Source organism: Lygodium microphyllum, chromosome 28 (genome assembly GCF_053477565.2).
Source record: "Lygodium microphyllum isolate KBCC chromosome 28, Lygodium_microphyllum_v1.1.10, whole genome shotgun sequence".
Classification (NCBI taxonomy): domain Eukaryota; kingdom Viridiplantae; phylum Streptophyta; class Polypodiopsida; order Schizaeales; family Lygodiaceae; genus Lygodium; species Lygodium microphyllum.
In genome coordinates this window covers 27,637,225-27,661,782 of record NC_141162.1, presented here as the reverse complement: position 1 = coordinate 27,661,782, position 24,558 = coordinate 27,637,225, and the positions used below count along the sequence as shown (strand labels likewise).

Genomic DNA, 24,558 nt, shown 5'->3' with positions numbered 1-24,558 from the left:
ACTGCCGAGCCACCCGCTGCACATTAGAGAGCAGGCGTGCAAACGAAGCCAAGCCCTCAGAGGCGAAGTCCAATAAGAACCTCTCAATCAATTGCTACATATAACCCTGAAAAATTGGATGCTTCAAATAAGAGGAGTTGAAGCGTAAAGGGAGCTTATCCAGCAACTGCATAAAAGGTGCAATAGATTGTGCCCGCATCTCAAGCTGGAGGGGGAAATGATCCGACAACGCATATTGCTGCAAGACCTTCATCTCCAGCATCTCGGGAAGAAAATCATCCCCCTGCATGATATACATTCTGTCCAACCGCAACCAAGTGGTTGCATATTGTGCGGAATGAAAAGTAAAACCTGAAACAGAAGGGTGAAGCCACGACCAAAGATCTTGCTTAAGGACGTGCAAAGCAAAGGAGTTCCACACCCGGCTTTCCGGCGTATCCATTACCGAATGCCCTGAGGTGGACTGAGAAGGGTCAAGACACATATTGAAATCTCCCATCAAAAACCCCCTGCGGCCAAGTGACATGGAGCCCTGCAAAGTCGACCATAGATCCCGTCGGGATGCGGGATCATTCGGAGCATAGAGTCCCAACAACCATAAAATTTCTCCTTCAAATAAGACTTCGATTACCAGAAAGCGGCCCTGCACATCATTTTTAACAAGAACAGGCTGGTATTTCTCATGGACAATCATCAGCACGCCCGAATAGTGCTTAGCATGTGTCCCTGCATAAAACAGACGGAATCCATGACAATCTACAACTTTTCATGCCTCACCGTGACTTTTGTGCTCCACTGCACACAATACATCCCACTGGTTCTCATGCAAGACAGACCACATGGTATGTTGCTTATGGCGAGAGCAAATGCCTCGCACATTCCACGTGGCAATCTTCATATATTTTCAAAGAAGGAAGTCAGGAACGAGACGCCTGTTGCCTCGATTGCACCTTTTCTGCGAGAGCATCCAGGACACCCTCATCCAAAAAATCGGCCAATACTGCAAACGAATTCGGGTGACCTGCTTTAGAGGTAGAAGGGAAATCCACTGCCTTGGGAGTAGGGCGGGGATAACGCCTATCCCAAGGTGTAATCACATTACCTTTTGCATCAAACACTAGCTTAGCAGGTGGGCCCTTGGGGCCCTCTGAATAGACTTTCCTTGAAGCCGGATTACGGGGGGCGGACGGGGCCATAGTATGCACAGCCTGCTGTGAGGTGACCATGTCTTTCCTGCGCGTGTACGTGCGCACAGAATCCAGGGAAGCATTAGGCCCAGGATCTGCCAGGCCTGCGTCCAACTTTTTACCTTTTTTTTGTCGTGCCTCAATCCAGTCAGTGCTAGGGGAATCCAAACCCCGGACCTGTTGTTGGCCTTTATCTATGGCAGTAGGTGGCTGAAGGGTCTCCTGCGTCGGGGCATCAAGTACCATGTCATCCTTGGGCTGCACAACCTGCGGCGCCTCAGAGGACGGTTGCCGGTCCGGGCATTCGGCCATAAAATGCCCTAATTTACCACATGAAAAGCAGTGGCCGGCAAAATTGCCCCATTTCAGGCGAAAATGCAAAGGATGCATGCCAGAACAATTGAGGCGAAGCCACGCAGGCCTTTTCCTGGCCGTATCCCATAACATGCATAAACGGTTTCGGTTCATAGCCCTGAGGCTTGGGGGAACCAGCACTGTGCCCACAACTGCCATCGCGTCCTTCAACAATGGCCAATATACCGCTGGACAATTTTCCACTTCCACCCACACCGGGCATTCTCGTTGAAGCAGACGCTGGAAGTCAGCCATAGGGCGCCATGGTACCACATGGACCAGGCGGCGATCAAAGAATAGTGGCAACCTGGACAGGAGCTCAGCTCGATGCGATTCCGATTTCAACAGCACCTCATAAAAGCCGCGAGGTCCAAGGAAGATCTCCTCAACACACTCCCCTTGCAATAAATGGTGCATCCACTGGCGAATATGTGAGAGCACTGGGATCCTACCGGTGAAAAAAAGTATAACTGCCCGGTCATAAAACATCGAGAAGGACCGCAAGACTGATTTTGGGTCCACCGTGGCTTCCAGCACATCATCCGCAGCCGCAGCAGAGAAAGTTTCATTATTATGCTGGACATAATCGCCAAGCAGAGTATTGGCAAAGTCCAGCAAATGTTCCCAGTCAATTTCCTGCGAATCCAGAGGTTCAGAGGCAACCTGCGCATAGGAACGGTCCTGAGGACCCATTGGCTCGTCTGAAGTATGCTTGGAGCGTTTGCCTGCAGGCGGCAGTTCAGAACCCGGAGGCGGCTCCTCCGTGCATGGCACCATGTCCTCCGGCTCCTCTGCATCGGAATCAGGGCCAAGAGCTGCCACCGTCCGGTCGAGAAAATCCATATTCAGGCCAGCCATACTGCTAGCTTCTCGCTTTCGCTCGCTCCCTTACTCTCTCTCTTTCTCTCTCTATGCAAGTCCCGCAGGCCTGCAAAATCAGGGAACCACCCGGCTGCAGCAACAGGACAGTGAGACTTCAACGCAGCTGCAACAGGCTTCCACGCTGACGCAGTGCAGCCGACCACAAACAGAGGGCTCTGCACCGGGCAAACGTCGAAAGGGCAGGCGAGGCGTGAAAGGGTCAGGCACAGGCCAGGCGTCGAGGGGACAGCGTGGAAGGGGGCAGAGGGACAGGCGCAGGCCAGGCGTCGAGGGGCAGCTTGGAGGGGCGCTGCTCACTGGCGCAGCACCAGCGACCAGCGGCGGCGCTGACGCAGATCAGCAAATCAGGGCGACGGCAGGGGTCTCTGTCGTTCGAAGCAAGCGGGGAGAAGGAGCCTCGTGTCCAACCCCTTGACGTCGTGGCGGGATAGGCGAGCTGCGACCTGGAATGTGACGGAAGGCTTCTGCGTGTATCGCGCGATGAGGCCTTGTTGCTCCGTCCGACGGTGGCTGTGGCGACGAATCCTCTCTCTCGCTCTCACACTCTCTTCTTTTTTTTTTTCGTAAAAGGTAATTGTATTAATTACGAAAAAAATACAAGATTACTGGATTACAAGATACATGATGACACAAAGCCATCATGTGAAGAGGTTTTCTCTTTCTCTCTCTCTCTCTTTTTTCTGATTACAAGATACACGAGGGACCTAGGCCAACGTGTGGGGAAGCCCCGTAGTAATGCACTGAAAAGGTTACACCAATCATGGCAACGACCCAGAGGCAATTGCCATATGCCACGGATGCAAATCCTCCCGAGGGAGCAAGTCGGAGTGTCGGATGATATCTAGCTGCCAATGCAAGAGCCCTTTAAGCCTGGCAATATGTCGCGGTACATTAGAGGCCGAATCAAAGAGAAAAGCATTGCGCGTGGTCCAAATGTGCCAGCATCCCCAATATCTGAAAAAGTGAAATAAGATCTTCGCATGCAACTGTGGCGGTGCGGGATACTTCGGGCGCACAAAAACCCAGTCGAAAGGAGTTAGCGAGGATCCCACCACCGCGCGCCAAATGTGCGACAAGAGTGACCAGATATTCTTGGCGAGCGGGCAAGAGAGAAAACGATATCGGGCCAATTCCGCCGGTGTGGTACAGAAGAAACAATTGCCATTCGAGATACGACGCTTGGCAAGGGCCGAGGCCAGAGGAAGACCACCAATCATCACCCGCCAAAGAAAAACCTTGCATTTGAAAGGTGTCTTATTTAGCCAGCCCTCCATCAGCGTTTTGTGCCACCATGACAGCGATTTCCGCAGTCCCCAAACAGTGTTAGCTTTCTCTCCCAGCCATTGGTGATCTTGAACAAGAAGATGATACACCTGATTAGTAGAGGCCTTTTCCAGACTCAGGCGGCCTGCAAGGTCCCAGTCCTGCCAAGGGCGATCCACAGTCAAGGCAGGAAAGGGTTGCCGACCCTGAAGCTTCGACGAAAGCTGCTCCCATAAATCACGGTATCCACGCGGGATCTTAAAGAGTCGCCGAGCAGTCCGAAATGATACGAGGACATTGCGAGTGGCAAGGGTAGTATCCGCAACCGACGTCACACCTAAACAGGCCATGCGATTAAATCTTGGTCTGAGTTGATGTTTATCTTCCCATGAAAGGAGTCTCGATACTGCCAACAATTCCAGCTGAAAGGAGTTAGTCTGCAAGCGGTCCCCTACTGGGTGCCAACGGGCCTTTTGGAGCACCACTTTCCAAGAGCCGACCAAGTGCAGTAACAAAGAGGAAGAGGCACTGGAAACATGAGAGTCAGCATTAAGGACATGCCACCAGGAGGCCCGAAGCCGTGTGTTGCCATGGCGGAGCCTGCTGTCCTCAAAAAAATAACGGGCTATGATGGTCCATGGGTGATGATCCACACACATGGCACGAAAAAGGGACCAACGGAGAGCTAACATATGAGTGTGTGCATCCAAAATAGCTCCTCCACCCATGCGCTTAGGGGTACATGCGTGTGACCATGAAATCCAGGAAATGCCGGCCTGCAGTGAATCCTTCTTCCATAGCATGAAACGGATGGGATGAGTGAGGGCCTTCAAAGTAGTAGGCGTCCATGGCAACAAAGGCAGGAAATACGTTAGCATTGGAAGCATGATTGTCTGGGCCACTTTGAGGCGGACATGGAATGGCCACGCTTGCGACTTCCAATACATAAACTTCGCCGCCAATTTTTGTGAAATCCACTCCAGCAGGGCTTTTGGCCGTACATCCACCCCCAATGGGTATCCAAGATGCCTGACAATGGAGCCACGGGAAACCACCTGGCCTTGCCAGCCTAAGGACTGCAAATCAGGCTCCGTACAACTGAGAATGGTTGACTTAAGGGCATTGATGCGAAGCCCAGAGGCCTGACCAAAGAGTGTCCAAACATCTAATGCCCTTCGAATGTTGTCCCTGTCCGCCTGCAAAATCATAAAGGTGTCATCAGCCAAAGATTGGCTAACGAAGTGCTGACCCAACGGAAGAGACAGCCCGGCCAGCTGAGCAGAGGCTGCCATGGAGGATAACATTGAAAGGACCGGGTGAGTCGCCAGGGCAAAGAAGAGAGGGCTCGAAGGACAACCCTGTCTGACCGAGCGTGCGAGGACAAATGGCTCTGTAACTCCACCATTAAGCATAACTCTGGAGGAAGCCTCAGCACTAATGGTGTAGATCAATCGGGACATTCGGGTACCAAAGCCCATAGCCGACATGAGGTCTGCAATGAAAGACCAGTCCACATAATCAAACGCCTTTTCCAAGTCCAATTGGATCAATACCACTTCCTGACCGGAGTGCCGCGCATAGTTAATAGCCATTTGCACATTTAAGATATTATGCAGAATGTTGCGGCCCTTAATGAAACCATATTGGAGAGGATGCACAATAGCTGGAAGGTGCTTGTGGAGCCGATTCGCCAGCACTTTGGTGTAGATTTTATACATGGAGCCCATCAAAGAGATTGGTCTCCAGTGTTGCAACTTTGACGGCGAAGGGACCTTTGGAATTAGTTTGATAAGGCCTTCTTTCCATGAGGAGGGCATGACCCCCGTTTCCCACACCTGCTGAAAACATGGCCACCAATGGCTTCACCAACTGCGTGGCCGAGGTCTGAAAGAATTCATTAGTGAGACCATCCCAGCCAGGACTTTTATCATTCTGCAGGTGCAACAAAACGTCCATAACCTCTTCCTCGCAAATATCCGTCTCCAAAGCGGCTTGCATATCAACTGGAACCTGCTGGCAGACTAGATGATAGAAGACCGAGCGGGCATGCGTAACCTGGCTAGAAGGCGAGGAAGAGGAACCAAGAAGTTCCATAAAATAGTTTCTGCACATAGTGACAATGGTCTGCGGATCCGTGACCATGCGACCTTCCGAATCCTGGAGTCTGGTCATATTTTCGCGAGCCGGAGACGCATGCAAGGCGCGAAAGAACTTATGAGACTGGCAGGCGCTATCTTACATTGTGTCCGTCAAGTTGTGCAGCTTGGCCTGTTGATAAGATCTCAACTGAAACACTTGAATAAGATGGGCCAACCGCCTCTCCAGAGACAGCAGAAAATCATCATCAGGGGAATCCAGGAGCAAGGAACGGACCAAAGCCAGTAAGTCTTCTGCTGCATGTCGACGTCGGCGGCAAAGCGAGGCATGATGGATCCCATACTGGCGAGCAACCCGCTGCACATTAGAGAGCAGCCGTGCAAATGAAGGCCAGCCCTCAGAGGCGAAGTCCAATAAGAACCTCTCAATCAGCTGCTGCATATAGCCCTGGAAAATTGAATGCTTCAAATAAGAGGAGTTGAAACGTAAAGGGAGCCTATCCAGGAATTGCACAAAAGGTGCAATAGAGTGTGCCCGCATCTCAAGCTGGAGGGGGAAATGGTCCGACAACGCATATTGCCGCAAGACCGTCATTTCCAGCATCTCGGGAAGAAAATCATCGACCTGCATGATATATATTCTGTCCAGTCGCGACCAGGTAGTTGCATATTGTGCGGAATGAAAAGTAAACCCTGAAAAAGACGGGTGAAGCCACGACCAAAGATCTTGCTTGAGCACGTGCAAAGCAAAGGAACTCCACACCCGGCTTTCCGGCGTATCCATTACCGAATGCCCTGAAGTGGACTGAGAAGAGTCAACACACATATTGAAATCTCCCATCAAGAACCCCCTTCGGCCGAGTGACATGGAGCCCTGCAAAGTGGACCAAAGATCCCGTCGGGATGCGGGATCATTCGGAGCATAGAGGCCCAACAGCCATAAAATCTCTCCTTCAAATAAGACTTCGATCACCAGAAAGCGGCCCTGCACATCATTTTTAACAAGGACAGGCTGATATTTCTCATGGACAATCATCAGCACGCCCGAATAGTGCGTAGCATGGGTCCCTGCATAAAACAGACGGAATCCATGACAATCCATCACTTTTCCTACTTCACCGTGACTTTTGTGCTCAACTGCACACAATACATCCCACTGGTTCTCGTGCAAGACGGTCCACATGGCATGTTGCTTATGGCGAGAGCAAATGCCTCGCACATTCCACGTGGCTATCTTCATGTATCCTCAAAGAAGGAAGTCAGGAACGAGGCACCTGCTGCCTCGATTTCACCTTTTCTGCGAGAGCATCCAGGACACCCTCATCCAGAAAATCAGCCAATACTGCAAAAGAATTCTGGCGACCTGCTTTGGAGGTAGAAGGGAAATCCACTGCCTTGGGAGAGGGGCGGGGATAACGCCGATCCCAGGGTGTAATAACCTGCCTTGGGAGAGGCCCAGGATCCGCCAGGCCTGCATCCAACTTTTTACCTTTTTTAGGACGTGCCTCAATCCAGTCAGTGCGACGGGAATCCACACTCGGGACCTGTTGTTTGCCTTTATCCATGACATGAGGAGACTGAAGGGCTTCCTAGGGCGTGGCATCAAGCACCATGTTGTCCTTGGGCAGCACAACCTGCGCATCCTCCGAAGACGATTGCTTTTCAGGGCATTCGGCCATGAAATGCCCCAATTTACCACATGAAAAGCAATGGCCCGCAAAGTTGCCCCATTTTAAGCGAAAATACAAAGGATGCATGCCCGAACAATTGAGGCGAAGCCACGCGGGCCTTTTCCTGGCCGTGTCCCATAGCATGCATAAACGGTTGCGGTTCATCGCCCTGAGGCTTGGGGGAACCAGCACTGTTCCCACAACTGCCATCGCATCCTTCAACATGGGCCAATAGACCGCCGGACAGTTTTCCACCTCCACCCACACCGGGCATTCGCGTTGAAGCAGACGCTGGAAGTCGGCCATGGGGCGCCATGGCACAACATGAACCAAGTGGCGATCAAAGAATAGCGGCAACTTGGACAGGAGCTCAGCGCGATGCGTTTCCGATTTCAGCAGGACCTCATAAAACCCGCGAGGTCCAAGGAAGATCTCCTCAACAGACTCCCCTTGCAATAGATGGTGCAGCCACTGGCGAATATGCGAAAGCACTGGGATCCTGCCAGTGAAGAAAAGTATAACTGCACGGTCATAGAACACCGAGAAGGATCGCAAGACTGATTTGGGGTCCACCGTGGCTTCCAGCACATCATCCGTTCCCGCAACAGAAAAAGATTCGGTATTATGCTGGACATAATCGCCGAGCAGAGTATTGGCGAAGTCCAGCAAATGCTCCCAGTCAATTTCCTGCGAATCCACAGGATCAGAGGCCACTTGCGCATAGGAGCGTTCCGGAGGACTCATTGGCTCATCAGGCGTATGCTTGGAGCGTTTGCCGGCAGGCAGCTGTTCAGAACTCGGCGGCAACTCCTCCGTGCATGGCACCATATCTTCCGGCTCCTCTGCATCGGAATCAGGGCCAAGGGCTGCCACCGTCCGGTCAAGAAAATCCAAATCCAGGCCAGCCATACTGCTGTCTTCACACAGAGGGCGAGCTCTCTCTCTCTCTCTCTCTCTCTCTCTCTCTCTCTCTCTCTCTCTCTCGTGAGGCAGAGGTGCACGTCTGTCTGCCTCAGTCGTGGCCTGTCCAGAGGTGCACGTCAGTCTGCGTAGGTGCAGAAACAGAGGACAGTCTGCTGCTGCCTTTCAGTCGGGCACCGAAAGCAAAGCAGGACGCCAGGAACAGACCCTGCGTAGGTCAAGTGGAGAGCCACGATCCACAAGGAAGATGCCCTTCAAACCTGTCAACAGTCGCAGGAACAGAGACGAGCTCCAAGGGGAGGAGGGCACAAGAAGATTGGTGCAGCGATGGCCACTGCAAGGCAGAGCATCGGAGCAAGATAGCAGAACTGCCTGGGACAGGACGTCAGGGCATCAGGCCAGTGGGACGGGGCTGACACGACCACAGACGCGGGCAAAACTGCCGGCCCACAGGTCTGCGTGCCTTCACAGAAGTCACTGGCCACGAGGGAGACAGTGCCAGACACGGCCAGCAGGCGAAGCGTCAGGTCGATGCAGCAGGTGAATCAGGGCAGGTCCGCGACGCCATCACGTTCCGCCATCGATCGCCTCTCTCTCTCTCTCTCTCTCTCTCTCTCTCTCTCTCTCTCTCTCTCCGTGCTCTCTCTCTCTCTCTCTCTCTCTCTCTCTCTCTCTCTCTCTCTGTCTACCAAGAAAGATAAAAATAGAACCATCAGACTACAGAGGCTATATTCAAACTTGGTACCCACACGAAGACATAATAGCAGAACTCTCGCCGCTTGATTGTCACATTCTCTCTCTCACTCTCTCTCTCTCTCTCTCTCTCTCTCTCTCTCTCAACACATTTAATCCACATTAAGACTTAACCATAACATCAATATCGATACTAATCTTAACATTAATATAATTTATAACACTAATTTAACATTAACATTAAAGCAAATTTCAATGCTTATCAATGCCAGAGTCTTCCCATTGCCAATGACAGTCTGCCAGGGCCTCAAAGTGGCAACTCCCCAAACCCCAAACATTGACACTGCTGAAAGACTTATGCAAAATCATTAGTTACCCCCCACCTATCCCAAGCACAGTACCGATACTTTGTCATCACCATGTGCAACAACATGTCCCCCATGTGCACCCCATTGCTAATAGCATCCCATAACCCACCCTATACAAGAAAAAGAGCATCTCTCTCTAGAGTGGACCATCACAATCCCTTCATCGAACAGTAATTTTGTGCATGTCATAATATCCCTGTCAGATAGCAGACTTATGCTCTAATAAAAATGAAATGTCCCCCTAGGATCCACCTTGCACAAGGGAATACAAGCCATACCACAGTCCCTTGATCGAACAGCAGTTTTGTGCATGTCATAATATCCCTGTCAGATAGCAGATTTATGCTCTAATAAAAATGAAATGTCCCCCTAGGATCCAACTTGCACACGGGAATACAAGCCATACCACAGTAAAAGACAAAGAGAATGGACATTAGACTCACCTCTCAGTCATAGGGCCAAACGGGTTCATCCTAAGCCTGGGTGCTAGCGAGTCACAATCACGTCCCAAGAACTGGCATCCATATCACTAGCCCACACCTTCCCAATGTGCGACGTATTTGCCTACTGGCCAAGAGTCTGATAGTTGTGATCACACAATGATGTGCACAATAGGGCCTTGAGTTGTATAAATAGGACTTCACTTCCCTAGCCCTAAAGTGTCCCTAGTGCATTTGCACTCAGAAAGTTTATGTCCACTATGACCAATGTTGATAGCTCCCGTCTAGATGTCCAAACACGTAACAAAAAGCTCCCTTGAAAATTCTTATATAGACATTTTGTCCTCTGTTTGTGAACCAAGCTATCATTCCCCAAGTGATAATATGGCCAAAAATCCCCCATGCTATTTGCTCGAGGGAGCTGTCCATTATAAGGCTAGCAGAGAGCAGCCAGTCCAACTGGATCTTTAAGGTGGCTCCAAAGGAAAGGTGGCAGACTCCCAAGTATATATGAGTCCCTTTGCCATCATCTCTCCAATCTATTATTAAGAGTGTCAATAATCTCTGTCCATATGTGGGTAAGGGTCTCCAACACAGAACATGGTTCTGCTCAATGGTTTCAGTGACTCTCGATGTCCAAAAACACCAAGCTATACTGCTGCCAATAAGTACCCATCTATGGCAATGTCTTGCAACCAATACAGTCTACGAAAAGTCGGGAGGGAAACAGCTCTCAACTGCTAAGCTGATATTAGAAGTCTATGGTCCCTTGGAAATCAATTCCACAAGCAGGTCCTGTGTCTATGGCCCAAGCTACTGCTCCCTGAGTCACTATTATCTAGCCAGCATGCCATTAAGATACTTACCTAAGGGCTCTTCTCTGGACCTCTAGAGCTCTAAAGCAATGCCAAATACAGTGTCTTTGGGTCTCTCATGCCTCCCCATCAATAGAATTATGTTTGTCCCCCTTATCAAATGAAATCACTCTCTTTGCTAGCTGTTTGTTACTTAGCCTAACACACTACCTAAATCTACCTTCCCTGGGCAACTTCAGATGGATTCAAAACTGAGCAATCCTAAACTGCAACCATTTTGCATTGAGTGGATTCATCTCATAAGCTGTTCCACTAGGCCTTCGCTGTCAAGGACTTCCAAAGGCAAACATTACAGGTTCAACCCTCGCTGAAGCACTCACACAGATGGTGGCACTGAAAGGTTAAGATAAAGCCCCAGCATAAATTTATATCAGGACAAAAGCTTGAACTTTGCACCCATGTGCCTTTCCTTTCTATAGTGAGCTCAATAGATAGGTGACTTTCCTTTCTATAGTGCCTTGTACTTTAGTTGCATAAGATGGCCTTATTGATCAGCACACTTTTTGTTTCAAAAGAAAGTAAACTTTGTTGGATAGAATACAAGTCCTGCAGCACAAGAACCTCCTTCAAAGGCAGGATACGGTGGAAAAGATAAAATGGAGCATTCATCTTCTGACCTTCCATTGGGAATCTGTCAGTGTAGGAAGTCTCCAGTGTACCCCTGCATCAAGAAAAGCTTTGATTTGCATGAAATAACAAAGACCGAATCAGTTAATCATAAAATGAATACCTGGAAGCCTAATTACATGACATAAGCAGTGATTATGGCTTTTGATCTAAATTGAGCAGCTTTACAACAATTTCTGGCACAAAGATTAATTGCACTAACAGCACGATCTAAGAACTAGATCAGTAATGCCCTGATGATAATAAACCCCCAATTTGCAACGATGAGAAGTAGATAAGAAATGCAATACTGTACTTACTGTGAAGTAACCATGAGGGATACAAACAGCTCGAGTAGTAGTACATGAAGTTTGAAGTCACGATAAATGCGCCTGTTTAATTGTTCTCTTTCATATGAAAAACTGTAGGTTTTGTCGCTGCTGCCAGAATAATCAGTTCCCAGAACAACTTCACCTTTTTGGTATTGAGATGCTTCTGGATGAAGTTTTTTTTTAACTTTCAATTTATCTGGAGCATCCTCCAACACCAGGTTTTCTTTGACAGGTTTTCTAGCAGAGCTCAAATCTTCATCACCTTTTCGTGCAGATTTTGGCAGGTTCAACTTAGGAACCAGAGGTCTTGCTCCAGCAAGCTTCCTTGACTGCTGACTAGCAGGAAGTTTGCAAGTTTCAGGACTTCCTAGAACCTTGTTACTCTCTCCTGAAGAGATGTTGCCAGAACTTTTGCTCATCAATAATCGATTCATCTCCTCTTCGTGACCAGAAGGAGCAACCTCCTCTTGTGCCAACTCCTTTTCCACTTCTTCATTCAAATCAAAAAACCTACCAGAGTAGTAAAAATTATTGCAGCACCTTGACCCATTTAAGTTTGCTTCTCCTATATGACTTTTACTGCTTTTCTTTAACCTACTCTTCTTCTTGCAGTGACTTTGATTTGTCTTGTTTTCGCTATCAACAGTATTAGAAACAGTACCATGTTCAAACACAAAGGAAGAACTCTCATATTGTTGAAGTTCTCCAGAGTCATGCAGACAACCAGTCCTTTCACAACATCTCAAAACACCCTCATCTGCATATCTTACCTTTTGTTGGTGCCTGCCTGACTCTCTGCTATCTGAAGCCCTTAATACCAACCGAGGGACTGAAATTGGAAGCCTGGTGTAAAAATCATAAGGATTGTGCTGACTGATTGAGAAAATTTGATGCAATGAGCCAATAAGTGGAAACTGCAGACCAGACCATGTTGGGTATCCATATTTCATATAATTGGACCCTACCCTACATGAGAAGAATCCAAGATCATTCACAGCTGTATGGCTCAAAAGCTTATGCCTTGAGTTTGAATCCAAACCAGGAAAGTGGAAAACTTCCATACAATTATCTTCATTACTTCGCACTTTAGAAATGCCATTTATGCCACACCTAGTTCTAGCATGTCTCTTTGGGATAGCATCATGTATTGATTCCCCCAGATCCTTACAAGCTTCTATGGTATTGGAATCTTTATTGTCAGATACTACAGTCTTCATTTGAGGATCCTCTTTTTCCTTGGACAAAGCACACTTAGCCAGTAATTGATTTTCTTTTGTGTGTGAAAACAAATCATTTGGAAAAGAGCTCCTTTGTTTTTTCAGCACTTCATGTTCATTACCTTCTACCACAATTCCCCTAGGGGTGGCAATGTGTGATAGTTCATATTCAAGAGCTATTTGATGAACCAAGAAATCCATTAATTTAAGCTGCTTGAAACGTCTGCTTACATCCTCAGTTTGATTTTGTGAGAATGCCAATAAAATCTTTCCATGTTTTCGGCAAGCCAAACTTATCGTTTCATCTTCTGAGGGTACTACAGACAAAAAGTCATCTGAAGAACTGGACTTATGCCGTGCACCTGTTGAAAGTGTATCAATGTACAGTGCACTATCTTCTGACTCTTGTAATGAGTAATCGGCGCTTTTCATTGGAGAATAATTTGTTTGTTTCTTACTCTGCCAGTCTTCTGTTTTCCAAGTGTAAAGCTGCAAGAAACAGAGAAAATGGTAGTCTAGGAAAGCTTCAACATATTTTTGGGTGAGAAAAGGATTCTGGAACATGCTATCTGCATGCAGCTGCCGCCCAGTGGTACATGAAGAAAACTTCAGGCTAAATATTTGTGCCAAAAGATTTAAACTTTCCTCTTCAATAAGCAATGACATGCGCAATGAAAGACCTTGGGCTACTAATCTAGTTGCACAACTTCTGCATTGGCAATGAGAATGATCCAACTGTGAGCTTAGTGAATGATTTAAGCAAGCATCATCAACAACCCGTTGCTTGAATAAGAGCTCACTAGCCACTCCTTCATTGACTTGACTTAACATTTTAAACAGGTAAGAAGTTTGCCAACTCCAACCTCTCATCGATGAGCTGCTATATTTACACTGTGAAGCCATCTTTATATATTTATCATGCAGTTCAACATTCATCGACTTTCTCGCGCTACTGCTAAGGTCATTCATACAACTTGCCGAGAGCTTCTCTGAGCCTGATTTCAATGTTGGCGAAACATCAAGATTATATTTGTAGCTACATGAGGCCAGGTTCTCTTTAGCAGAGGTCTCGCCATCCAACAAATGCCCTTCCAGCTCCCTTTCACTATGTATCATTCTTCCTTGATAATATGGACCCTTAAGTATGCTCATTATCAATCCATCAATAGGATTCATTAAAAATTCAAGGGAGTACACTGCTAGTTGTGGCAAAGTTGAGGGATCTTGAGCATGAGAGAAATTTACCAACAACCTTCTATGGAGCAGGACAGTAAATGAGCTGAGAAAAGCAAAGACATCTTTGAGATGTCCAAAACCAGGAGATTCAAGACAAAAACCTGGTTTGCTGAATAACATGATAGCTAATGCCTCTGGCATCTCTGGCCAAAACTTCCAATGACTCGAGAGATTCTTGAAGCATCCATGAGATGACTCAAGCAGCAACCACTTCACATACTTCTTAATCAAAACCCAATACTTCTCATGCATAAGAAGTTTCCAAATCTTCTCCTCAGCATCCGTCCAGTATGAAGAGCTGTATTCATGACTATGCCTTGTCCCTTGAAGTATGACTTCGATTAAATTGAGCAGGTTTTGCATCAGTAGAATCTGAGGAAGATTCCAAGTAGCTGGCTCTCCTATTCCAGAGACTAGATTCAATGCACTCTCAATATTGTCAATATAATCCTCAGAAATAAAGCATGCAGCAGTTTTCTCCAAAATGAAACCACTGCAGTCAGCTAATATTTTCACAAATATGCCAGTTCCATGCCAAGTGCATATGTTTGACGGTTGCTCACCTGTACAATTCATTCCACTGTTCTTCTGCAACTGATCAGAGAAAGAACAGAGTGCCTCCTTAAGCTGCCGGTGCACCTCATTAAAAAACCTCTGGTAGTTCCCGCTTTTGGCATTCCCTCCCAGTAGCCTAGGGTTGTGTGGTTCCAACCTATCCATTCTTGATTCACCATGCATGCAAGATGAGATGCAACAAGCCACAATGCTATCCATCTGAAGCATCACTTCAAAAATAGAGCTCTGCAATTTCCTTACATCACATAGAGGATATACAATGTAGGAGTTATATAAGTCCACTATAAAAGAAGAGACAATACTGCTGATACTTTTTAAAAGGCTATGTGCAGTATTCTGTTTTGCAATGCTTGCAGCTGTGCTATTTTGGCCCAGCACGATTGTAAATGCCTCAAGGAGATGAATTTTTGCCTCTAAAGCCATGACACAGCACTCCAGTGAGGCTTTGGACGATGTTTCAGAAGTTTTTAATGAGCTGGAGGATGAACTATTTGCAAAAGCTGAAGCTGAGATGTTCACCTGAAGTGGACCTGTTTCCTGCAAACTGTTTTCACATATCTGTTCCAGCAAACATGGCTTTAAAATCAGTTTTGGCACTTTTGGCCTCACGATACATTGAGACACCTCACTGGATTGGGCAAAGTCTTGGACAACAGATAGATGAGAATCTTGGCCAGCTTGCAATTTTTCCTGGCCACTTCCAGTTGTACACTGTAAATAGTTTCTCCAAAAGCTGCAAATATGGAGCCTTGAAATCTTTTCAAGACACAGATGTGCAGTCATGTGTTTTTCAACACCATGATCCAGGGTGGATCTGTTCGTTTTGCTTTGATTATGATTGTCAATTGGCTTACTTAATTCAGATGTGGTCTTAGGAGTTCCTGTCATCTGTTCCCCTCTACACCACAGAATAGACTTTTCAATGAGTGCAAGAGCTCTACAAACCCCTTCAGCTGTAACTTGTCCCCCTTCGCCTCTCTGAACAGAACGTGTATCATGCCCAGGACTTTCCCTGCAAATGTCTGGAATGGGGCGGGGAGTCAACAAGTTTATAATATATTTTTGTCTGAAGAAGTGAGAGAAGTTAGTGGAGATTGAAGAAACAGTCAATGGCCTCTTTTGGTGGTCTGAGATTCCACCCGGAAGAGACTCTGTAATCTTAGCACGCTTGAATCTGGAGGACCAATTTTTTCCATGCCTATCCAAAATTCCTCCTCTAACAAGAGCACCATACAACTCAAGTATCACAGTCAAGCCTCCTTGTTCAGCTATACCAGATGCAATAAAATTTGAGGCACTAATCAAAGTAAGTACAAGTTTGCTTAAACACCATACCCTTTCTAACTCTTTTTCTAAACTCTGATCCATATCAACCCTCATGTCAAGTACTGTTTGACCTGCACCATCACCTCTAGCAGATGTAATATTGTTCTGTACTTTTGCTTCATCTGGCTGTAAACTGCGAGAATTCAGCAAACAGTTTTCTCCAGTACAAAACTTCAGCCAAAACATTAAGGACTGGACAACATGACTACTTCCATCTGCTGGAAGAGCATTAATTACTTTTATGCATATATTGGCCGTCTCTTCAATGTTTAAGCCTGTTTTACTGTTTCTAGGTGTCTCAATTGCCTCTTCAATCAGGGACTCCAAGAAACCATTTTGCACCCATTCAAGTAATCTCGTCTTGATGGACTCTACTTTACCACTGTAAATTTCAGAATTTGGAGTATCTTCTACAACTGCATCATTATAAAACATTTCAAAATATTTTCTGATACAGACACTCTCAGAATCCCTTCTAGACCTGTCACTAGACATCAAGCTTTTCTGGCCACCAGATTCTGGTTTGGTTCCTGATTGAGCTTCTGCAAGTCCAGGCTGCAACTCATTTTCTGGCCGTCTGTGAAACTCAGAGCTTCCAGAAACCCATTCCTCATGTCCATGTTGAATGGCCATGCATGAAGAGCCTTGTGATTGCTTTCCAATAGCATCTCTACCTCTAAAATGGTCACTCTTCTCAAACCTTGGTGTGCCTTTGAGGCTTTCCTTCCTTGACATGTTCCCACTTGTTGGGGCTGAGGAATAACGCCTTGTGTCAATGCCCTTGGATGTGCAGCATTGAGAGCCAGCAGAAACAGGTGCCGATGAAAACCTTGATTTCATGACATTGCCTTTTGAGATATTTATACTTGAGTGGCCCTTTTCCCTCGACTCATCAAGCAAGATGTCAAGGAGAATCCACAATCCCCTCTGCCTAACAGATCTGCTGTTGCTTCCTAGGTTGGAAAGACCACACCGCTCTTTGGAAGAAAGTAGAATACATTCTGACAAACAGCCAGATTGCAGTCCCTGAACCCTCGCAGTGGCCGAAAAATTGCTGGAATCTTGCTTGCATGCCAAAAAACTGAAATCATTCTTAAAGGCCTCAGATGCTTGTTCTTCGGTGAAGCCACCTTCTCTATACATCAAATCAAGAAAGGTATCCTCTACTACGGGAAAGTCTGAAGTAACTGCCTCACTGCTCCTTGAAGCTTGATACACTTTCCACTTAACCATGCTGGTGCAGACTTCAGTTTTGCTTGTTTTCTTGTCAAAAAGTTGTGTCATGCCATTTTTATCATCATCTGGACAGTCTGTCACCCTTTTTAGCCAAAAAGTATTTAAACTGTCCAGCCCTTTGTCTCCAGTAATATTAACAAGATTCTCTGCAAAGTTGAACCTTACGGCAGTCCACTGTAGATTACCCAGTGTGACCAAAAACTCCAAACCTTCCAATAAAGCTATATATGTGTGATTTTCCAGCCAATTTTTGAAATCTATCAGTTGATATTTTACATCTATAAACTCTGATAAATGTACAAGTTTACCAACAAGCTGCTGAAACTGCCAAAGTGTGCCACATGGCAAAACCATGCTGACAAGCTGCTTAAAATATGCCCATGGTAATGCTAAAAACCATCTTCTAATCCAATTACAGCTTTCCAACATATTTCCATGAGCATTAATGACCTTTATACAAAATCCATCACCCAAATGATTCACTCCTATGGACTTCAAAAACTTTTCCTTCTCCCTTTGTCTAAGGGTATGCCATTTACCACATAACGGACTTGCGGAAGCCTGGTTATCATGGTTGGGCTTCTTTCCTGAGAAGGCCTCTCCCTGTTGTACATGAGGGGTCACTATGATAGCCATCTTGTTGAGAACTGGCTCAAAAAATGGTTGTGATGACTTCAACATGTATGCCAATTGTAGGTGGCCTCTGAGAAGCCTATGCTCTGCATCTGGATGTGAGAGATCCATATGTTCCTCTGCAAGTTCGACCCATAGTGTGCAGGACCCAGGACCACCCACTTTCAGCCATTGCTGAACTGCACCCTTAGGCCCAACCAAAACCCTAACAAAGTCAAGACCCCCATTCTGTCCTGATTCCGAAAATGAACAACAGTCTTCAGTCCTGTTCTTGTTCTTGAAAAACCGTGAATTAAGGTAGCCTCTCTGAGGAAAGATCAATCCTTCAGCTAAGCCAGGGATGTCGAAATCTTCATGGAGAACTTTCGACCATAGATCGATCATCGTGTCATGCGGCTTTACCTGTAGGGCCGTTCAGTCATTTGGGAAGGAGAAGAATCGAAGGGCGGCTGTGAGAAGCAGGGCAAAGGGGATGCCGCCCCCAATGCAGGAAAGGAGGCTGCAGAGGGGACTGCCAAGATGGCAGGTAAGGAAGCTGGAGCTATGGCCCTGTGCGGGTAGGAGGGGAACGGTGCAGAGGGGGGAGGGCATGGTGGGCTGAGAGAGAGTGTTCCCTGTCAGTTGAAAGGTAGTTGGTTAGAAGGCGCTTCGAGGAAGAAAGAAAGAGCATTGGCTTATCAAACTCAGATTTTGCAGAATATTCTCCATATTTTCGCCTTTTTCAAAAACAGTTTTAGACAGATTCACACCGTAATTACCACACTTTACCTTATGACAATATCATTTCTCCGATGGAAGGACTCCATGCCTAGTTATGCATTTAGGATCTCCATCATTAGGCTCTATAAAGACTAAGTAGCATTCCTTGCGCGCTTTGGAACGCTAGGATACTTTGCAGCAGCAGCAAGCGAAGTAGCTGTGCTATTGCACGGCAACTTTGCTCAATAATCAATTTCTCTTTCCTCTTTTTCCTCTCTCTCTCCCCCCTCCAAATTCCTTGTCTAATTCTTTTTCTCTCTCTCTGTCTCTCTGCTTTCTATTTTAGTTTATTTTTTCTCCTCTCCTGGTTCTCTCTCTCTCTCTCCTTTTTTTCTCTCCTCGCTTTTCTTCTTTCGCTTTCTCTCTTTTTATTCTGTCATCTTTCTCCTCTCTTTTCCTTCTCTCACCCTCTTTTCTTTTTTCCTTTTTTTTCTTATTCTTCTCTCTCTCTCTCTCTTCATTCTCTTTTTAATTTTTTTCTTTTCTCTCTCTCTCTCTCTCCTTTTCTTCTCTTTACGCTTTTTTCTCTCTCCTCTCTTTTCCTTCTCTCTTTCTTGTCTATTTTATCTTCTCTCTCTCTATAATTCTCTCTACATGCTCTCTCTCTCTCTCTCTCTCTCTCTCTCTCTCTCTCTTATTCTTCTTTTACTTTCTTTCCCCCCTAGTATCTCTTAAAATATGTAAATTTTATCTTTTTCCTATATATAATTCTCTCTTTATATTTATATTCACTCTCACTCACTCTCTCTCTCTCTTTCTCTCTCTCTCTCTCTCTCTCTCTCTCTCTCTCTCCTTTTCTTATTCTCCCCTTTCTCTTAATTTTCCGTTTTTTCTTCTATCCCTCTCTCTCTCTTTTAAATTTTATATTTTTCTTCTCTTCCTCTCTCTTTTAAATTATATTTTCTCTCTCTCTCTCTTTCCCCCTCTCCCCTTCTTCTTTCTCCCTTCCTCTCTTTCTAAAAAAATATTTACATTTTAAAAAGACTTTTCTCTTTTTCCCTATCTCTTTTCCTCTTTCTTCTTCTCTCTCTTTCTTTCTCTCTCTCTCTCTCCCCTCTCTCCTCTCTTTTCCTTCTCTCTTATTTTTTCCTTTTTTTCTCTCTTTAAATTTTTTTATTTTCTCTTTCTTTTAAATTTTATATTTTCTCTCTCTATAATTCGCTCTGTGTTCAAATTCTCTCTTATTCTTCTTATTTTCTCTCTCTCATTTTCTTCTCTTTCTCTCTCCCTCCTCTCTCCTCTCTTTTCCTTCTTTCTTTTCCTCTCTCTCCCTCTCTCTTAAATTTTATATTTCCTCTCTATAGTTCTCTTTCTCTCTATTCCCTCTCTCTCCTCTTCTTTCTTTTTTGCTCTTTATATATATATATATAAGAAAGTTTCTCTTTTTTCTTTTTCTTTTTTCTCTTTCTTTTAAATTTTATATTTTCTCTCTCTATAATTCTCTCTCTGTGTTCAAATTCTCTCTTCTTCTTATTTTCTCTCTCATTTTCTTCTCTCTATCTCTCTCCCCTCCTCTCTCCTTTTTTTTCCTTTTTTCTTTTCCTCTCTCTTTGTCTCTTAAATTTTATATTTCATCTTTCTATGATTCTCTTTCTTTCTTTTAAATTTTATCTTTCCTCTCTCTATAATTCTCTCATTGTGTTCAAATTCTTTCTCTTCTTATTCTCTCTCTCTCTCTCTCTCTCTCTCATTTTCTTCTCTCTGTCTCTTTCCCCCCTCTCTCTCTTTTTCTTTTTTCTTTTTCACTCTCTCTCTTAAATTTTATATTTTCTCTCTCTATAATTCTCTTTCTCTATGTTCCCTCTCACTCTCCCTCCCTCCCTCTTCTCTTCTTTCTATTTTGCTCTTTGTGTGTGTGTGTGTATGTTAGATTAAACTTTTAAATATAAACTTTTTGTTTAATTAAAATAAGGAGAGAGAGAGAGAGAAAACCTAGGCCCTACACATGAGAGAGAGAGGAGGGGAGGGGGGAAGAATTTAATTAAAAAGGGGAGGGGAAAAGAAAGATTATAAGTGAGAGAGGGGGGAGGGGTTTTAATTTAGGGGAGGGAAACTTCAATGAAAAAAGGGAGGGGGAAGAGAAAATGGGATATTACACGTGAGAAAGAGGGAAGGGGAATGAGAGGGAGGTTTGGAAAAGGGGGTAGGTTCGGAAAGCCCTCTGGAAGTTTGGGGCTTTCCGAACCTATAGTTAAAATAGTATAGTAGTAAGATAAACTTTTAAATGTAAACTTTTTGTTTAATTAAAATAAGGAAAGAGAGATTAAACATTTAAGTATAAACTTTTTGTTTAATTAAAATAAGAGGAGAGAGAGAGAGAGAGAGAGAGAATCCAGGCCCTACACATGAGAGAGAGAGAGAGGGGGGAGGAATTTAATTAAAAATGGAAGGGGGAAAGGAAAGAGAGAGATTATAAGTGAGAGATAGGAGAGGGGATTTTAATTTAAAAAAGGGAGGTGGGGGTGGGAGGGGAGGAGTGAAGCTTTAATGAAAAAAGAGAGGGGGAAGAGAAAATGAGATATTACACGTGAGAAAGAGGGGAGGGGAAGGAGAGGGAGGTTTGGAAAAGGGGTAAGGTTCGAAAAGCCCTCTAGAGGTTCAGGGCATTCCGAACCTATAGCTAAAATAATATAGTAGTAAGATTCCTCTCTCTATAATTCTCTCAATGTGTTCAAATTCTTTCTCTTCTTCTTCTTATTTTCTCTCTCTCTCTCTCATTTTCTTCTCTCTATCTCTCCCCTCTCTCCTCTCTTTTTCTTTTTTCTTATCATCACAACATTCATGATGTCCTCGAGCCCTCTTTATGACTTTTCTTGCATAGCATGCAATTTAGGAGTATAAATTCTTATGATTATGCTAGTAACTTTAGATAAATCTTTTAGAAGCATGTTGCTAGTAGCGAAGGTGCACATCACAACTTCCAAAAATTTCAAACATTGATTCTAAATTTTGATTCTCAATAGGGATATGCGCTTGTAGACATCAAACTTTTTAAAACTTGATGAATTTGCTATGCATGATAGCTCTACTCTCATAGAAGCAATCTAGGAGCACTCAAATATATCAATGTTATTCTTCATGGTGTACTACTCCAATTGATGATGATGCTTCACATCAATCCCAATTGAAATTAGATGGCATGTGTATAGTAAGACATTGATATACTCATGTTTCTTGCAACAAAATTACTGAAAATAAAATGAAATGCAATTGTGATGTTTTTGTTAGTAAAAAGAAGTCCTCAACACACGATTACTATTATGTTGAATGTTGCTAACAATATCCCTTTAATGCTCATTGCTTATAGCAGTACAAGCCAAGCCCTTGCATAGTTAGTAGAGGAAGGGAATCCATCTTCAAGTGCTCTAGTAGATCTACTCATGTGGTATGTTCAAACTTAACCTCTACTTCAATAATAGCTTGTTGACTAACCTTGTCCAAGTCTTTCTCATTCTTAGTTTGTTGATTTTCCTACAAATTCTAAAGTTTTTAATCAAGCTTCCTATATTTGTGTTAAAGATTGTTGATTTCTACCCCAAGATTTCTAATTTCTTGCATAGAATTGTTGGTTTCTTGCAAATGATTTACAAGTAACATAATACATTTGGCTAAAATTTTATCCATGTCCACTTCAAACACTAGAAAAATAGATGGGTTAGCTTGAACAAACAACTATTCCTCATCATCCTATATTTTTGGATCTACATTAATAGTTTGTGATGTCCTGAATATGGGCTTCAAAATCACTTAAATTGTGATTGAAAGTTTTACCTCCTTAAATCCGTGAGGTATTATCACTATATCTACTCCCTAGTCATACTTAAGCTTGGACAATCTGAACCATGGTCCGCAAAAGCATTTGATATGAATCACCTAGATCTTCCATGTGGAGCACCAACAAAACTTACTCTAAATATGAGATTGACACTTTAATCAATGGGTTCTTCAAAATCTCTAAAGGTTGAAGTTTTCTTTGAACTACCACTTTAACCTAAAAAGGTATTGGCACTAACCTATGTATCATGCTAGCAAGATAAAGTTCTTTCAAAACAATGATAATTACTAAATCCACTATCTAAAAAGAAATAATCAAACTTTATCCCCAATTATTCTACTTGAATAGTGGGTACATTATAGTCCACTACCTTTGCTTGGGTAGAAATACCTAACATTCTAAAATGACTTTTGCTTTCTAAGCATAAATTAATTTCAAGGATCATTTAGTCAAATCTCTAAACAACCCATGAGAGTCCTCTTATTATCCATTTGTGCTTCAAACTTCCTTCTCATAGTCCTTATGCTACAAGACTTCTGTAGACATTCCTACTCCTTGCTAGATTGTTTTTTATAAAAAAACTTTATTTTCCCCAACCTTTTCTCTACCCTTTAGGCAAGTTCAGCTAGGATATCAATTGTAGCATTGGCTTGCAAATTCAGCATTAATCATGATACTTGCAATAGTTGGATCTAGACCCTTAGAAAATAAGAGCTCGACAATTCCAATGAGACGGTTTGTCAATAGCATCCAACCTATTCCTAAGGTTCTTGAATTTTTGTGCATAATTCTCAATTATAGCATTCGCTTGAAAATTTAGCATTAATCATGGTACTTGCAATAGTTGGATCTAGACCCTTAGAAAATCAGAGCTCTACAATTCCAATGAGACGGTTTGTCAATAGCATCCAATGTATTCCAAAGGTTCTTGAAATTTTGTGCATAATTCTAGCATACCCTTATGCTCAATTTTCTTAAGTTTTTTAAACACATCGATAGTTTCTTTATCAATTTGGAATCTACTTAAGAAGGTAGTTTTTACTTGATTATACGAGAGAAAATATGCAATTCCATATGTGCTATACTAGTTCATGGCTTTCCCCTTGTAAGTAGCAGCACATTGTTGTAATTTGACTTGATCCCCATATTAAAGCCACTAGCTATCCATGTTGTTTCAAAGTGAGCTACATGACAATTAGGATCATGTTTACTTTTGGTTGAGAATTTAGAGCCTTTATTCTGAGGATTGAGTGGTGATTCTTGGGCCATTACTTGGTCTTCTTTGTCTTCTTCAAAACTAGTAAGGACAAAAACTCAAGGTCTTCTTTGCTATTAGAGAAGAGGTTTTCAAAAGAAGTGCACTACCAAGCACCAACTTGTAACCTCTTAGTCAATTCCTTAGGAAGAGGGGTCAATTTGGAAAGCAAATGTAATGCTTCCTCTTCCTCAAATTAATAGGAGAATGGTACGCTAAGGGTACTCTTCCAAAGGTACCTATATTTGGATAATCCTCTATGTACAATATGTTGCTTTCCTCATCTAGAGTCGTAGATTCTCTTGCTTCTCCTCCTCCATTCTATTGAGACTCCTGTTGTTGGTACTTTTCAAGATTTGTAGGAATTTCAAGGTTCAACTCTCAAACTCCGTTGTTTTTATATAGCAATGCAACCATAGTTCCAAATCATCATGTGCAAGATTTCCAAAGTATTAGACCCTTGAATTCTAAGCAATAAATGCTATAGGATTGTAAAATTTCTACATGCAAGTTGCTTATCTACATGAGAAACTACAGCAAACTATCAAGAAAAATATCAAGAGACTACATCAAACTTGAAGAATAACTACACAAAACAGAAGAAAGAGAGAAAAATTAAGAAACATCCACAATATCTTGTTCTATCATAGTTCTCATTTCATTCCTCTTCAAGAACAATGGTTGTGTATGTATGTCACACTAGTAACAACCACAAACTACCTAATCACATAGTATTTTAATATATTTATATATCATGATATATAAGACTAAAGGTATTAAGGGTAATTCGAAGGCCTAAATAATATCTTGTCTAGATCCTCAACCTTTAGTTGAATAATAGCAAATATATCCTCTAGC

At 44.0% G+C, this 24,558-nt stretch overlaps 1 protein-coding gene across 3 annotated transcripts in view; it reads right to left on the bottom strand.

Annotated features, from left to right (window-relative positions):
* Positions 1 to 18,543, bottom strand: part of LOC148011277 (uncharacterized) — a 193,452-nt gene extending 174,909 nt beyond the window's left edge. For 2 of the 3 annotated variants that reach the window (XM_087669993.1, XM_087669994.1), the window contains exons 1-2: positions 11,676 to 18,543; positions 11,331 to 11,410 (exon numbers count right to left, since the gene is read on the bottom strand). In XM_087669993.1, the coding sequence (XP_087526119.1) occupies positions 11,331 to 11,410; positions 11,676 to 18,295 (6,700 nt within the window). In that variant the 5' untranslated portion in view covers positions 18,296 to 18,543. Of the gene's footprint in view, positions 1 to 11,330; positions 11,426 to 11,675 lie in introns of all 3 variants that reach the window. The other variant, XM_087669995.1, reaches the window with a different exon arrangement.
* Between the last annotated feature and the right edge of the window lie 6,015 nt (positions 18,544 to 24,558).